Source organism: Tamandua tetradactyla, chromosome 2, assembly GCF_023851605.1.
Source record: "Tamandua tetradactyla isolate mTamTet1 chromosome 2, mTamTet1.pri, whole genome shotgun sequence".
NCBI classification, from domain to species: domain Eukaryota; kingdom Metazoa; phylum Chordata; class Mammalia; order Pilosa; family Myrmecophagidae; genus Tamandua; species Tamandua tetradactyla.
The window spans coordinates 12,846,680-12,865,321 of NC_135328.1; the positions used below are offsets into that span (position 1 = coordinate 12,846,680).

The window sequence follows — 18,642 nt, forward strand, 5'->3', positions numbered from 1 at the left end:
TTTCCTCATAGCAGATCATGTCCTCTTAGAGATCTGTTGACTTCATGCATGAAGAATTCGTTAGTGATCATGGAATATTGCAAACTGATAAGATTAAAGATATCACTTTAAATTGTGAAATAATACATGCAACTGAGTACTACCCTTTTCCTTATCCATACTGCAAACAGATTTATTATCTTTTTTATTATATTGATATCACAGGTTTATTATAGTAAACATCAAAAATTCAGAAAAGCAAAATAAAACCATCTTTTTATAGTAGATATCTCAACTATTACATCTTAACTTTAAATTTCTTTCTTCTCTCCAAATTTGCCTATCCATATTTCATCTCAAGGAACATATATATTAAAAACATGTGCATATTCATGTCTCTTCTCAGTACTGTGAATGTATTTTAAATGATAATATCATTTGATCCAACCACAGTATTGCATTCTGTTGATGTCTTCAATCTGATATACATATAAACCATACCTAATTTTCACTTGTATTGATGCATGTTTATAAAACTGAATCCCTGCTCAAAATCCTTTTGTTCTTCAGGAATGGTTTCTCTCAAGAAGTTTGCTGGGCAAAACTTCATACATATTTTATTTAATGCACATTTTCCAACCTGCTTTTAAAAATACCATATATTACACTTCGTGAAAATCATTTGTAATAAGTGCTATAGTAGAGTCTACATTATAAATTACTATTACATCAGCTAATATCAAAAGTTTTTATTGAGGGGGGATGTTGCAAAATAAAATTATTGCTGATAAATATACAGTCTGGAAAACAATATCAAAAAATCTCTCAATATTAAATTCCATACACTGGAAATAACTGCCATGAATTGTAAGGCTGCATGTTAAGCTAAATGTAAATATCTGCAGAAAATTCATACAAATATATGACAAAACATTTCTTTTAAATATAACTCTTTCTTTAATGAACTAAATTATTTATCTAAAAATTTTCTCAGTGCCATTATGACATCCTTGTTCCTTAGGCTGTATATCATGGGATTAAACATGGGAGTCACAATGGTATAGAAAAGAGAAAGCATTTTGTTAGTTCCTGATGAGTGGCTGGTCTTGGGTGTTAAATATGTGATCATTGCTGATCCATAGAATAACATCACAACCATAATTGAGATGAGCAGCTGGAGAAAGCTTTGGCTCGATTTGTGGTTGATGGTAATTTAAAAATTGTGCATATGATTTTGGTGTAGGTACAAAGTATTAACAGAAATGGACCCATGACAAACAACATGGCAACTACATAGACCAACATTTCATTCACAAAGGTGTCTCCACAGGCCAGCTTGAGTATTGGCGGGATGTCACAGAAGAAGTGGTTGATATGGTTAGACCTACAAAAGGATAGAGAGAAAATCTGGAATGTCTGCCCTCTTTCAACTGGAATTCCACTGATCCAGGAACCAGCCACCAGTTGCATACACATCTTCTGGCTCATGACTAGGGAATAGTGTAGTAGGTTACAAATGGCCACGTAGTGGTCATAAGCCATCACAGCCAGGAGGAAGCACTCTGTGCCTCCCAACATGAGGACAAAGTACATTTGTTAGCACAGGCAACTAAAGAAATTCTTCTTCTCTGTGTCCCAAGATTCATGAGCATTCTGGGGATAGTCACTGATACATAGCAGATTTCCAAGAAGGAAAAATTTGCAAGAAAATAATACATGGGTGTTTGGAGAGTAGCATCCAGTTTTGTTATCAGAAATATGGTGCCATTGCCCAACAGTATAATGATATAGATGACCAAGAATAATCCAAATAGAAACTACTGGAGATGGGGAATATCAGCAAAACCCAAAAGAACAAACTCCCTGAAATCAGTTAGATTTCTTTCTCTTGATTCTTCTTGCTGTTTCATCTGTAGAAAGGATAAATTTAGCATGAGCATTTCACTTTACCTTCCTGGATCTCATTATCTGCCCTCTAAATTGTATCTGGGTGTTCAGATTGGTTTCCATGTTCCCTGTATTTCTTTCCAATTAAGGATATTACTATTTGATAATTTCCACTTTCCCCCCTATTTAAATTGTATGGGTCATCACTGTAAATAGTTCATGAAATTTTCTTTAATAACTTTGCATTACACATCGGTAATGTATAATGCACAATATAAACCGAGCTATACCTTTCTCACCACAGACACTGAGGCCACTTGAAACTTCTGTAGATAGACCCATAATTTTGCTATTTGATCTCACTTTTAATGAATTACACATCTGAACAATCTGGTACTTCTCAGTGCATTTTCACAATCACGCAGCAGTAGCTGTATATCACAGACTCCTCACATACTTTTTTCAATTACATATTTCCACCATCAATTTCCTCCACTTTCTTGATGAACTAGAGCTTAGAGACCGCATTAAACTGTTGGTATTACAGTCTGTATGTCAAAAATTAAGAGTTGTTTGTTGGGTATAAGAAAATATCTTTTCATAAGATATAAGAAAGCTTTACTCAGAAAAATTAGCCTCGGAAGATTAATCCAAGAAGAAACAATACACAGGGTAACCCCAGGAAAACATGGCGGTGTCCGTTACCTGTCCGAATGTGAGTGGGCAGGAGAAGTAAAGACATTGGCTGCTGTATTATCCCCAGGGTGCTGTGTGCACCCACCACAATTCTCTGTTGCTTCTCAAAAAATCCAGAAACTGTAGATGACAATTTCTAAACTAACTTCTCTTTAGAGGTAAGGATATTGTGACTCACTGAGGTGGACAGTTCGACCAATTTCACATAGGTTTTGTGATGGTAAGTCAGTGCGTATATCTTTAATGCACTTGAATCTTCCATGATTGCTTATCTAGATTATACTAAGGAATTATTTGAACTTCCTAAAGCTTGCTTCCTTGTTTGTGAGCATTAATTGAAAAAATATTAATATTATCACCTACAATTTAAACCAATCATTTATTAATTATACCTCTACATGTAATTACTCTCCCTGTGCCACAGCTTGATTAGCTATGTAAAGGGCCAGGAACTGTCAGCACTTACAGTTGTTACATGATTTATCCATTTATTATAATTAAAGTGGTGTAAATTGTGGCAGAAGGCACATAAATAATTGAAAAACTGTACTTTGAAATTTATCACTTTTCTCCATGTCATATTTCACAACAAAAATGTTTTAAAAGGCTATATACGTAATAGTTATCACTACTAAAAGCTAAAGTGTACTATTCTTCTGAATTTTATTCAGGCTTCTACACAGCATGAAACATAATTCTTCTCTGGGTTGCTTTCTTGCATGCTGGAAAATTATTATGGGAAAAAAGTGAGACCTTAAAGCAATCATCAAAATTATCCAACTATCTCAACCTATTCTACTCTGAGTTGTACATTTTCTGTAAATTGTCTGGTTATACTTTCTTTATATTATTTTTTGTACTCTGAGAATTCAACACCTCTTTTATGCCTCAAGTTCAAAACTTAGTATTACAAATTCCTTTCCCGTGCTCTCTTCTGTCTCCATGCCCCAACTTTTGGCACAAAATGACCTGAGAGGCAAGGGCTATGACTAATTTCTTACTTGGAATCAATATGGATCCTAGAAAATGGTTGTGAGCCAAATATATCACTAAATATTTGGTTCTGCACTGAAATATTTAAGTCAACACTATTAAGAGGAAATCATCACTCTTAAATGAGAGAGAATTAAGACACACACACACACACAGAAGAGCCAACAATTCATTTTCATTGAATAAAATGACTTCCAGTGCAAAGGTATAATTCTAATTATAGAAACTCAGATTTGAGCATGAGAAAATATGAGTGTATTACATGGAATATGTAAGACCCTATATTTTTATCAGCAGAGGGACAGAGTAGAAGGAATAAAACCATCTATATTACTCTTCTTTCTTATAAAAACTAGAATATTTTAAATCAGTGTTAATGAAACATGATGTTCTCATTTTTATTTCATATATAATCATCTGTATCTTCACTGGAAAGTAAAAATGATTAAGGTATTATAACAATATTCTAATTCCTTTAAATATTACTCACTGTCAATGCTTCTACTCTACCTAAGCTTCAGGTATGTGGAATATTTAACATAAATTAGCAATTTGAACCCTAAAGTTAATTCAAAAAACAGTAGTGAACTTGTAAATTATTTTGTAAATCTTTAACTTTACATATTTGTTTTGGTAAAATAAATGTTTCTTCCAATCCCCAAGTAGTGTAAATTTATGTCATGAATTATTTCATTTTAAAAGCCCTATTATAATGTCAAGACAAAATACAAAAATTCTAAATATGTGTGTTTAAAAAATCTTGGTTTACAATGCAGTTTTCTTTTAACATTATTTACTATATTTGCAAAAATTGCAATCTTATTCACAGTTTTAGTTTTTCAAATTGAGATAATATATTTAATATCATAATTTAATTTTGAATTAAATTTACTAGATTCAGAAAAATATAGATCCTGTTTCAATGAGGAACACATTTTGTGACTTCATGTGAAATACTAAAATTAAATTTTAGAATATTATGATAATATGGATATCAATATAAAATGCTTCCTATTTACCTTTCTTCTTTAGAATGACATTGATTCTCTCAGTGAAAACACTTAAACTGCTTTAGTTGAAATCACTCATCTCATCACATAAACTCAACCTACCTTTAAAATCTTCTGTTCTGTCTGAACATGAAATGTTCTTTAAATAAAAAGTAGTCATCTTTACCCTGTGGGATTTCTTCCATCTGACACATTTTAATTCCCAATTAAAACCATCTTTTTGGCACCCTATGATTTTTTTTTCCAGATAGCACCCACTCTACTCAGAATATACTTTCTTTTCCGCCTCTTCATGGAGTAGAGTGCTCAGACCATTTTGTTTTTTTACACATGAATATGGTGCTAAGCAATATCATTTGAGACCCTCCAAAACTGACACAAATCCAATTCTTACATTATCTATTTCAAATACTCTATTCCTATTAGAACTAATTTCCTATCCCATTTTACTAAACATGTTTTGTTTGTTCTTTCCTTTAGTTGTCTATCCAGGGTCAGGAGGTAGAATTTGTAATTGTTCTAATGAATATCCTGATAATAAAAAATATGTTACTTGGACTTCCGGAAAAGATGGCGGCTTAGTAAGAGGCGTGGATCTTAGTTCCTCCTCCAGAACAGCTACTAGGGGAGTAGAAACGATACAGAACAGCTCCCGGATCCATGACAGAGATAAAAAAGACAGCATACCCCATCCTGGAATGGCTGACTGGCTGAGAGAACCCGCTCCGATGAGATCGCCGAGGGGTGCGAACTTCCCCGGGTGGGGCGGCAAGTGGCTGGAGTCCCTCCCTTCGTCCTTCCTGGGCCAGCTGGCAGAATTGGGCAGGTGGTCCCCTCAAGCTGCGGCAGCTGGCACACCCCCCACGCACGGCCCCCCGGACCAACTGACAGAATTGGATCGGAGATCCCCAGGCCGTGGAGAACGGTGACCGGGGGGGGGTCCCATCCAAACACGTGACTCCCCAGTCTGGCTTGGAACGGTGCACTCTCCCGGGCCGCAGCAGCTGGCGCCCTCCGGTCACACTTGGTGCCCCGGGCCGACTAGGAAATTCGGCAGGGTGCTCTTCCGGGCTGTGGCGGCCGGCGACTATTCCCGTTTTTGGACCCTGGGCCGGCTGGCACTCTTCCAAGTCGCTTCGGCTGGTGAACCTCCCCGACAGCAAGAGTTTTCCAAAGTTAAAGGACCCACAGCACCTTTTACTGGTGGGACCTGCAGAGAAACGTGTGCCACGAGCGCCACTTACTGGGCAGGATAAGAAAAACAGATTCCAGATATTTCACAGAAAAATCTTCCAAATTGTTGGGTCCAGCACCCAGGGAAATCTGACTAAATGCCAAGATGCCAGCAGAACATAACAGGTCATGCTCAAAAAATTGAAAATATGGCCCAGTCAAAGGAACAAACCAATAGTTCAAATGAGATACAAGAGCTGAGACAACTAATGCTGAATATACGAACAGAAATGGAAAACCTCTTCAAAAAGGAAATCGATAAATTGAGGGAGGACATGAAGAAGACATGGGCTGAACAAAAAGAAGAAATAGAAAATCTGAAAACACAAATCACAAAACTTATGGAAGTGAAGGATAAAGTAGAAAAGATGGAAAAAACAATGGATACTTACAATGATAGATTTAAAGAGACAGAAGATAGAATTAGTGAGTTGGAGGATGGAACATCTGAATTACAAAAAGAAACAGAAACTATAGGGAAAAGAATGGAGAAATTTGAACAGGGTATCAGGGAACTCAAGGACAATATGAACCACACAAATATAGGTGTTGTGGGTGTCCCAGAAGGAGAAGAGAAGGGAAAAGCAGGAGAAAAACTAATGGAAGAAATTATCACTGAAAACTTCCCAACTCTTATGAAAGACCTAAAATTACAGATCCAAGAAGTGCAGCACACCCCAAAGAGAATAGACCCAAATAGGCGTTCTCCAAGACACTTACTAGTTAGAATTTCAGAGGTCAAAGAGAAAGAAAGAATCTTGAAAGCAGCAAGAGAAAAACAATCCATCACATACAAGGGAAACCCAATTAGACCATGTGTAGATTTCTCAGCAGAAACCATGGAGGCTAGAAGACAGTGGGATGATATATTTAATTTAATAAAAGAGAAAAACTGCCAACCAAGACACCTATATCCAGCAAAATTGTCCTTAAAAAATGAGGGAGAAATTAAAACATTCTCAGACAAAAAGTCACTGAGAGAATTTGTGACCAAGAGACCAGCTCTGCAAGAAATACTAAAGGGAGCACTAGAGTCAGATACAAAAAGACAGAAGAGAGAGGTATGGAGAAGAGTGTGGAAAGAAGGAAAGTCAGATATGATATATATAATACAAAACGGAAAACGGTAGAGGAAAATATTATCCAAACAGTAATAACACTAAATGTTAATGGACTGAATTCCCCAATCAAAAGACATAGATTGGCAACTGGATTAAAAAACAGGATCCTTCTATATGCTGTCTACAAGAAACACATCTTAGACCCAAAGATAAACATAGGTTGAAAGTGAAAGGTTGGGAAAAGATATTTCATGCAAATAACAACCAGAAAAGAGCAGGAGTGGCTATACTAATATCCAGCAAATTAGACTTCAAATGTAAAACAGTTAAAAGAGACAAAGAAGGACACTATCTACTAATAAAAGGAACAATTCAACAAGAAGACATAACAATCATAAATATTTACGCACCGAACCAGAATGCCCCAAAATATGTGAGGAATACACTGCAAACACTGAAAAGGGAAATAGACACATATACCATAATAGTTGGAGACTTCAATTCCCCACTCTTATCAATGGACAGAACATCTAGACAGAGGATCAATAAAGAAATAGAGAATCTGAATATTACTATAAATGAGCTAGACTTAACAGACATTTATAGGACATTACATCCCACAACAGCAGGATACACCTTTTTCTCAAGTGCTCATGGATCATTCTCAAAGATAGACCATATGCTGGGTCACAAAGCAAGTCTTAACAAATTTAAAAAGATTGAAATCATACACAATACTTTCTCGGATCATAAAGGAATGAAGTTGGAAATCAATAACAGGCAGAGTGCCAGAAAATTCACAAATAGGTGGAGGCTCAACAACACACTCTTAAACAACGAGGGGGTCAAAGAAGAAATTGCAAGAGAAATTAGTAAATACCTCGAGGCGAATGAAAATGAAAACACAACATATCAAAACTTATGGGACGCAGCAAAGGCAGTGCTAAGAGGGAAATTTATTGCCCTAAATGCCTATATCAGAAAAGAAGAAAAGGCAAAAATGCAGGAATTAACTGTTCACTTGGAAGAACTGGAGACAGAACAGCAAACTAACCCCAAAGCAAGCAAAAGGAAAGAAATAACAAAGATTAGAGCAGAAATAAATGAAATTGAAAACATGAAAACAATAGAGAAAATCAATAAGATCAGAAGTTGGTTCTATGAGAAAATCAGTAAGATTGATGGGCCCTTAGCAAGATTGACAAAAAGAAGAAGAGAGAGGATGCAAATAAGTAAGATCAGAAATGGAAGAGGAGACATAACTACTGACCTCACAGAAATAAAGGAGGTAATAACAGGATACTATGAACAACTTTACGCTAATAAATACAACAATTTAGATGAAATGGACTGGTTCCTGGAAAGACATGAATAACCAACTTTGACTCAAGAAGAAATAGATGACCTCAACAAACCAATCACAAGTAAAGAAATTGAATTAGTCATTCAAAAGCTTCCTAAAAAGAAAAGTCCAGGACCAGATGGCTTCACATGTGAATTCTATCAAACATTACAGAAAGAATTAGTACCAACTCTCCTCAAACTCTTCAAAAAAATCGAAGTGGAGGGAAAACTACATAATTCATTATATGAAGCCAACATCAATCACCCTCATACCAAACCAGGCAAAGATATTACAAAAAAAGAAAACTACAGACCAATCTCTCTAATGAATATAGATACAAAAATCCCCAATAAAATTCTGGCAAATCGTATCCATCAGCACATTAAAAGAATTATACATCATGACCAAGTAGGATTCATCCCAGGTATGCAAGAATGGTTCAACATAAGAAAATCAATTAATGCAATACACCATATCAACAAATCAAAGCAGAAAAATCACATGATCATCTCAATTGATGCAGAGAAGGCATTTGACAAGATTCAGCATCGTTTCCTGTTGAAAACACTTCAAAAGATAGGAATACAAGGGAACTTCCTTAAAATGATAGAGGGAATATATGAAAAACCCACAGCTATATGTCATCCTCAATGGGGAAAAATTGAAAACTTTCCCCCTAAGATCAGGAACAAGACAAGGATGTCCACTATCACCACTATTATTCAACATTGTGTTGGAGGTTCTAGCCAGAGCAATTAACAAGAAAAAGAAATACAAGGCATCAAGACTGGAAAGGAAGAAGTAAAACTATCACTGTTTGCAGACGATATGATACTATACGTTGAAAACCCGGAAAAATCCACAACAAAATTACTAGAGCTAATAAATGAGTACAGCAAAGTAGCAGGTTACAAGATCAAAATTCAAAAATCTGTAGCGTTTCTATACACTAGTAATAAATAAGCTGAGGGGGAAATCAAGAAACGAATTCCATTTACAATTGCAACTGAAAGAATAAAATACCTAGGAATAAATTTAACTAAAGAGACAAAAAACCTGTATAAGGAAAACTACAAAAAACTGTTAAAAGAAATCACAGAAGACCTAAATAGATGGAAGGGCATACCGTGTTCATGGATTGGAAGATTAAATATAGTTAAGATGTCAATCCTACCTAAAATGATTTATAGATTCAATGCAATACCAATCAAAATCCCAACAACTTATTTTTCAGAAATAGAAAAACCAATAAGCAAATTTATCTGGAAGGACAGGGTGCCCCGAAATGCTAAAAACCTCTTGAGGAAAAAAAACGAAGCTGGAGGTCTCGCACTGCCTGACTTTAAGGCATATTATGAAGCCACAGTGGTCAACGCAGCATGGTACTGGCGTAAAGATAGATATATCGACCAATGGAATTGAATAGAGTGCTCAGATATAGACCTTCTCATCTATGGACATTTGATCTTTGATAAGACAGTCAAGCCAACTCACCTGGGACAGAACAGTCTCTTCAATAAATGGTGCCTAGAGAACTGGATATCCATATGCAAAAGAATGAAAGAAGACCCATATCTCACACCCTATACAAAAGTTAACTCAAAATGGATTAAAGATCTAAACATTAGGTCTAGGACCATAAAACAGTTAGAGAAAAATGTTGGGAGATATCTTATGAAATTTACAATTGGAGGTGGTTTTATGGACCTTAAACCTAAAGTAAGAGCACTGAAGAAGGAAATAAATAAATGGGAGCTCCTCAAAATTAAACACTTTTGTGCATCAAAGAACTTCCTCAAGAAAGTAGAAAGACAACCTACACAATGGGAGACAATATTTGGAAATGACATATCAGATAAAGGTCTAGTATCCAGAATTTATAAAGAGATTGTTCAACTTAACAACAAAATGACAGCCAACCCAATTACAAAATGGGAAAAAGACTTGAACAGACACCTCTCAGAAGAGGAAATACAAATGGCCAAAAGGCACATGAAGAGATGCTCAATGTCCCTGGCCATTAGAGAAATGCAAATCAAAACCACAATGAGATATCATCTCACACCCACCAGAATGGCCATATCAACAAAACAGAAAATGACAAGTGCTGGAGAGGATGTGGAGAAAGAGGCACATTTATCCACTGTTGGTGGGAATGTCGAATGGCGCAACCACTGTGGAAGGCAGTTTGGCGGTTCCTCAAAAAGCTGAATATAGAATTGCCATGCGACCCAGCAATACCATTGCTGGGAATCTACTCAAAGGACTTAAGGGCAAAGACACAAATGGACATTTGCACACCAATGTTTACAGCAGCATTATTTACAATTGCAAAGAAATGGAAACAGCCAAAATGTCCATCACCAGACGAGTGGCTAAACAAGCTATGGGATATACATACGATGGAATATTATGCAGCTTTAAGACAGGATAAACTTATGAAGCATGTAATAACATGGATGGACCTAGAGAACATTATGCTGAGTGAGTCTAGCCAAAAATTAAAAGACAAATACTGTATGCTCCCACTGATGTGAACCGACATTCGAGAATAAACTTGGAATATGTCATTGGTAACAGAGTCCAGCAGGAGTTAGAAACAGAGTAAGATAATGGACAATTGGAGCTGAAGGGATACAGACTGTGCAGCAGGACTAGATACAAAAACTCTAAAATGGACAACACAATAATACCTAATTGTAAAGTAATCATGTTAAAACACTGAATGAAGCTGCATCTGAGCTATGGGTTTTTTTTGTTGTTGTTGTTGTTGTTTTGTTTTTTGTTTGTTTTTGTGTGTCTGGTTTGTTTTGTTTTGTTTTGTTTTACTATTATTATTACTTTTATTTTTTTTTCTCTATATTAACATTCTATATCTTTTTCTGTTGTGTTGCTAGTTCTTCTAAGCTGATGCAAATGTACTAAGAAACGATGATCATGCATCTATGTGATGATGTTAAGAATTACTGATTGCATATGTAGAATGGTATGATTTCTGAATGTTGGGTTAATTTCTTTTTTTCTTTTTTCCTTTAATTAATAAAAATATAATAAATAAATAAATAAATAATGGGGGAACAAATGCTAAAATAAATTTAATTTGAAATGCTAGTGATCAATGAAAATGAGGGGTATAGGGTATGATATGTATAATAATTTTTTTTCTTTCCTGTGTTCATTTTATTTCTTTTTCTACTGTCTTTTTATTTCTTTTTCTGAATTAATGCAAATGTTCTAAGAAATGATGAATATGCAACTAAGTGATGATATTGTGAATTACTGATTATGCATGTTGATGTTTTATTTTGTTTCTTAATTTTTTAATTAATAAATGAATTTTAAAAATTATGTCTAAATGTACTTATTATCTGTAGATCAGGATTTCTAAAATTAAGGTGTTGGTAGTGTTGCATTCCTTCTGGAACACTACATTTCCTTGTCTGTACCAACTCCTAGAGGCTGTATGCATACCCTAGCTTAGGGCCCGTCCTCCATCTTCAAGACAAACCTCATTAAGTGTTTCTTTGTCTCCCCATCCTCCCTTCTTTCTCTCCGCCTCCCACACATGCACACACCCACCTCTGCTTCTTCCATCACTTCTCTGTGACAATAATTCCTCCCTCTTATAAAGACCTGGAGCCCACCTGAATGATGCAGAATAACTTTCCATTTGAAGATACTAAATTTAATCAAATCTGCAAAACAGATTTTGCCAAATAAGGTAATGTATTCACAAGTTCTGGGAATTAAGACTTGAACATCTGTGGTGAACTGAGTTATGCAGTCTGACAAAATACATGTTCTTTTTTTATTTTGGGGGGTGGGGTGGGTGCATTGTCCAGGAATCAAACCTGGGTTTTCCTCATGGAAGGTGAGCATTCTACCGTTGACCTACCCACGCACCCCAAAATACATGTTCTTGTTCTCAATCTTTTCCTTCCAGTGGGTGTGAAAGCATTTGTAAATAAAGCCATTTGAAGATGCTGTTTTAGCTTGGGTGTGGTCAAATGAATCACAGTGGGTCCTAGCTGATATTAATAGAGGCCTTACAAAAGAAGACACCAGAAACTGAACATCAGAGAAGACCATAGGGAGAAGCAAAGTTAGTGAAAATGAAAAGAGCAGTCACAAACAGAGAGCTCCATGTGATAGAAGACAGAGATGCAAGCTAAGAAAACCCAAAGACTGTGTGAAACCAGCACCAGAACATGACAGACATTAGGGACAAAGCATGACTTTGATGTCTCCCTGACTTTGAATTTCTAGCCTTCCAAAGTGAGTCTATAAATTCCTGTTGTTATGCCAACTCATTGTATGATATTTATCATAGCAGAAAGGCAAACTAAGACATCTTTGAGGGTACATTATTCTACCCACTATAGAAGTTATCTTTCTCAACCTGATAAGTAGCATCTATAAGATATCTATTGTTATCATTATAATTAATGATGAAAGAGTGGGTAGTTTCCCTATAAAATGGAACAAAGCAAGAACACCTGCTCTCTTCATTCCTATTCAACATAAAATGGAAATCCTAGCCCATGCAATAGGGAAAAAAGATAAAGGAAAAGAAAGGCACACAAATTTCATATATGTAATTAGACCTTTCACTATTAAAAGAAAAGAAAATTCATCAGCATAAAACATAAATATAATAAGTTAAATGAAATCAATTAGAAATATATATGTATATAGTAGACATAGATGAAATAGTTAGATATACATACTTACATTAAAGGAATGAAAAAAATGGTTGTCTATTATTGTACACTATATATTCTTTTCAAATAAGAATCCATAGGTACAAATCAAGATGCAAACCGAAGAGACATTCAGTAATTTCCCCAAATCAAATCTGTAATCTTGCAAAGAATACACACAGACTGTCGAACTCTCCCCATCCTCCTATTCAATTGACTTCAGTTCAGTAAAACACATAAAAGTTTCTTTTGTGTTTCTAAAGACAGTTTTTTTAGCACTGCAAGTGAGTTGGTCTGAGAATATTTCAATTCAAAATAATTAGCAACAAAAGATGATTATGTCGTGGTGCAGATGAAGTTTTTGTCCAATGTTTATCACTGAAAGTGAATATTGCCTTAGATTTTTTGCTTATGGCACCTTATTTGGTGATAAAATAGCTTTCTAATATCTGTTCAATACTTTTTGAAGTTTGGGGTACCTTATTATCTATTAAAATAATTATATGCTTCAAGAGCACAGCTCTCATTTTCCTTTCTTTGTAAAACAAGATAAACTAATTCACATTAGTTAGAGTGATTAGTGTTATTAAGATGTTATTTTGCCCCTTCTTATCTCTTTTCTAACAATCAACTGTTTTCCATATGAGACAGGTGGGACATTGAGATATGAAGCTTATCAGCTTCTCTCTCACACCATTCAACAATTAATAGCTTCCAGAGTGACACAATTTCTGCCTGAAAATTTTTCTGGAATTTTTTTTTATTGTGCTTGCAATTAAAAACAATTTCTTATTTTTAATCATTTCCATTATCTGCTTTTTTAGATGTGTATGGTTGTATTGTCTGAGATTCTTAATGATTTATTATTGGTTTGTTTTGCCCTTGTACAGGGTAGATAATTTCTTCTTGAGTTTGCCATTAGTATAGCCAATGTCTATTTCAGCTGTACTGTCCTAAATAAAAAAGCAGTAATGCAATTCTCTATGCACTTGAAGTTAGCTATGCCCATGTAAACTTGAACAACTCTGACTGGTTTCATTTCCAGGGAAGAGACTTAAAAACAAGTACATGCTTCACCATATTATTTACAATTTGCATTTCCTTATAGCAGATCATGGCCCCTTACAGATCTGTTGATTTCATACACTAAGAGTTCATTAGTGAGCATGTAATATTGCAAACAGATGACATTAAAGATATCACTTTAAATTACAAAATAATACATGCAAATAGGTACTACCTTTTCCCTTATTTATAATAAATACAAATTTATTACATTTTTGATTATATGGATATCACAGGTTCGTTGTAGTAAACATCAAAAATTCAGAAGGGCAAAATAAAAACCATTGAAAAATAAATGCTTAAATATCTACAATTAAAATTTGATTATAATATTTACATTTTCATTTCCAATATGTATATATGCATAACCATGTATATGACATGCATACAATATTTTTATAGCAGATATCTTAACTATTATTTCTTAAGTTTAAATTTCTATTTTCTTCCTAATTTTCCTATCTATATTTTATCTCAAATAATATATATATTAAAAATATGTAAACATTATCATGTCTCTTCTCAGTATGTGTATATATTTTAAATGATGTCTATTTGATCCAATCATTGTATTGTATTCTGTTGAAATCTATGCTCCAATATGCATATCAAACATAGTTAATATTCACTTGTGTTGATGTGTTATCATGTTTATAAAACTGCATCCGCATTGAAAGTCCTTTTCTTTTTCCAGGGAATGGTTTCTCTCAAGAAACACTGCTTGGCAAAGCTGCATACATGATTTATGTAATGCACATATCCTACTTGGTTTTTAAAATAACATCTAAAGGGCGGGCAATGGTGACTCAGTGGCAGAGTTCTCTCCTGCTATGCCAGAGACTTGGATTCAATTCCCACTGCCTGTTTCTGTTACAAAAAAAAAAATAGCTAAATCATATGTTACACTGTGTGAAAATCATTTGCAATAAGTGCTAGAGTAGAGTCTACATTACAAATGACTATTACATCAGCCAATATCAAAAGTTTTTCTTGAGAGGGGATGTTGCACAACCAAATTATTGCTGACAAATATACAATCTGGAAAACAATATAGAAAAATCTCTCAATATTAAATTCCATACACTGGAAATAACTGCCATGAATTGTAAGTTTACATGTATAGCTAAATGCAAACATCTGCTAAAAATTCATACAAATATATGACAAAACATCTCTTTTAAATATAACTTCTTCTTTAATGAACTAAATTATTTACCTAGAAATTTTCTCAGCGCCATTATGACATCCTTGTTCCTTAGGCTGTAGATCATGGGATTAAACATTGGAGTTACAATAGTATAGAAAAGAGAGAGCATTTTGCCATTTCCCGATGAGTGACTGGTCTTGGGTGTTAAATATGTGATCATTCCTGATCCATAGAATAACACCACAACCATAAGATGAGATGAGCAGGTGGAGAAAGCTTTGGCCCGATTTGTGGTTGATGGTAATTTAAAAATCGTGCACATGATTTTGGTGTAGGAACAAAGTATTAACAGAAATGGACCCATGACAAACAACATGGCAACTATATAGACCAACATTTCATTCACAAAGGTGTCTCCACAGGCTAGCTTGAGTATTGGGGGGATGTCACAGAAGAAGTGGTTTATATGGTTAGATCTACAAAAGGATAGAGAGAAAATCTGGAATGTCTGCCCTATTTGGACAGGAATTCCACTGATCCAGGAGCCAGCCACCAGTTTCATACACATCTTCTGGTTCATGACTAGGGAATAGTGTAGTGGGTCACAAATGGCCACATAGCGGTCATAAGCCATCACAGCCAGGAGGAAGCACTCTGTGCCTCCCAACATAAGGACAAAGTACATTTGTGTAGCACAGGCAACTAAAGAAATTCTTCTTCTCTGTGTCCCAAGATTAACGAGCATTCTGGGGATAGTCACTGATACGTAGCAGATTTCCAAGAAGGAAAAATTTGCAAGAAAATAATACATGGGTGTTTGGAGAGTAGCATCCAGTTTTGTTATCAGAAATATGGTGCCATTGCCCATCAGTATAATGATATAGATGACCAAGAATAATCCAAATAGAAACCACTGGAGATGGGGAATATCAGCAAAACCCAAAAGAACAAACTCCCTCAATTCAGTTAGATTTCCTTCTGATGGTTCTTCTTGCTGTTTCATCTGTAGAAAGGATAAATTTAGCATGAGCATTTCACTTTACCTTCCTGGATCTCATTATCTGCCCTCTAAATTGTATCTGGGTGTTCAGATTGGTTTCCATGTTCTCTGTATTTCTTTCAAATTAAGAATATTACTATTTGATAATTTCCACTTTCCCCCCTATTTAAATTGTATGGGTCATCACTGTAAACAGTTTGTGAAATTTCATTTAATAACATCACATTATACATCTGTAATGAATAATGAGCAATATAAACCGAACAATACCTTTCTCACCACCGACACTGAGGCCATTTGAAACTTTTGTAGATAGACCCATACTTTGCCATTTGTTCTCACTTTTAATGAATTACTTGTCTGGATAATCTTGTACTTCTCAGTGTATTTTCACAATCATGCAGCAGTAGCAGTATATCATAGATGCCTCACATTCTTTTTTCAACTACATATTTCAACCATTGCTTTCCTCCCCTCTCTTGAAGAACTAGAGCATAGAGACCTCATTAAACAGCTGATATTGCAGTCTATATGCCAAAAATTAAGAGTAGTTTATTGGGTATAAGAAAATATCTTTTCATAAGATATAAGAAAGCTTTACTCAGAAAAAAATAGCATAGGAAGATTGACCTAGGAAGAAACAATACACAGGGTAACCCCAGGAAAACATGGAGATGTCCGTTACCTGTCTGAATGTGAGTGGGCAGGAGAAATAAAGACATTGGCTGCTGTATTATAACCAGGGTGCTTTGTGCACCCACCACAATTCTTTGTTGCTTCTCAAAAAATCCACAAAACTTCAGACGACAATTTCTAAACTAACTTCTCTGTAGAGATAAGGATATTGTGACTCACTGAGGTGGTAGGTTGACCATTTTCACATAGATTTTGTGATGGCAAGTCAGTGCGTATATCTTTAATGCACTTGAATTTTCTATGATTAATTATCTAGATTATACTAAGGTATTATTTGAACTTTCTAAAGCTTGCTTCCTTGCTTGTGAGAATTAATTGAAAAAATATTAATATTATCACCTACAATTTAAATCGATAATTTATTAATTATGCTTCTACATGTAATTACTCTCTCTGTGCCACAGCTTGATTAGCTATGTAAAGGGCCAGGAATTGTCAACACTTACAGTTGTTATGTGATTTATTCACTTAATATAATTAAAGTGGCATAAATTGTGGCAGAAGGCACATAACTACATGATAAACTGTACTTTGAAATTTATCACTGCCTTCCATGTCATATTTCACAACAAAAACATTTTAAAAGGGTATATATGTACTAGTTATCACTACTAAAAGCTAAAGTGTATTATTCTTCTGAATTTTATTCAGTCTTCTACACAGCATGAAACAATCCTTCTCTGGCTTACTTTCTTGCATACTGGAAAATTATTATGGGGAAAAAGTGAGATCTTAAAGCAATGGTCAAAATTATTCAACTATCTCAAACTATTCTACTCTGAGTTGCACGTTTTCTGTGAATTATCTGCTTATACTTTGTTTATATTATTTTCTGTACTCTGAGAATTCAACGCTTCTTTTATGCTGCAAGTTCAAAACAGCATTAAAAATTCCTTTCCCATGCTTCTCTGTTGTCTCCATGCCCCAACTTTTAGCACAAAATGACCTGAGAGGCAAGGGCTATGACTAATTTCTTACTTGGAATCAATGTGGATCGTAGAAAATGGTTGTGAACCAAATATATCACTCAATATTTGGTTCCACACTGATATAACTAAATCAACACTATTAAGATGAACTCATCACTCTTAAATGAGAGAGAATTAAGACACACACACACACACACACACACACACACAAAACAGCCAACATTTTATGTTATCCGTTTTCTGAGTGGGAGCATTTAATCCAAATAATTTCATTTTCATTGAATAAAGTAGCTTTCAGTGCAAAGTATAATTCTAATCATAGAAACTCAGATTTGAGCATGAGAAAATATAAATGTATTACATGGAATATGTAAGACTCTGTATATTTTTATCAGTATAGGGGCAGACTAGAAGGAATAAAACCATCTCTATTACTCTTCTTTCTTATAATGTTTAGAGTCTTTTTAATCAATGCTAATAAAACATGATGTTCTCATTTTTATTTCATATATAATCATCTGTATCTTCACTGGAAAAGTAAAAATGATTAAGGGAATTATAATATTCTAAATCCGTTAAATATCAGTCACTATCAATGCTTCTATTCTACCTAAGCTTCAGCTATGTGGAATATTTGAAATAAAGTAGCAATTTAAAACCTAAAGTTAATTCAAAAAACAATAGTGAACTTATAAATTATTTTATAAGTCTTTAACTTTATATACTTGTTTTGGTAAAATAAATGTTCTTTCCGATCCCCAAATATTGTCAATTTATGTCATGGATTATTTTATTTTAAAATTCCTATTATAATGTCAAGGCAAAATACACAAATTCTATATATATGTGTTTAAAAATCTTGGTTTATAAAGCAGTTTTATTATAATATTATTTACTGCAT

General features: G+C 34.6%; 1 protein-coding gene and 1 pseudogene across 1 annotated transcript; both read right to left on the reverse strand.

Moving 5' to 3' along the window:
* Positions 1-949: 949 nt before the first annotated feature.
* On the reverse strand, positions 950-1,913 carry LOC143659071 (olfactory receptor 10AG1-like; annotated as a pseudogene).
* A 13,264-nt stretch (positions 1,914-15,177) lies between these two features.
* LOC143659077 (olfactory receptor 10AG1-like) lies at positions 15,178-16,143 on the reverse strand. The gene has a single exon (XM_077131640.1). It carries the CDS (start codon positions 16,141-16,143, stop codon positions 15,178-15,180), a length of 966 nt encoding a protein of 321 aa, XP_076987755.1.
* Positions 16,144-18,642: the final 2,499 nt, after the last annotated feature.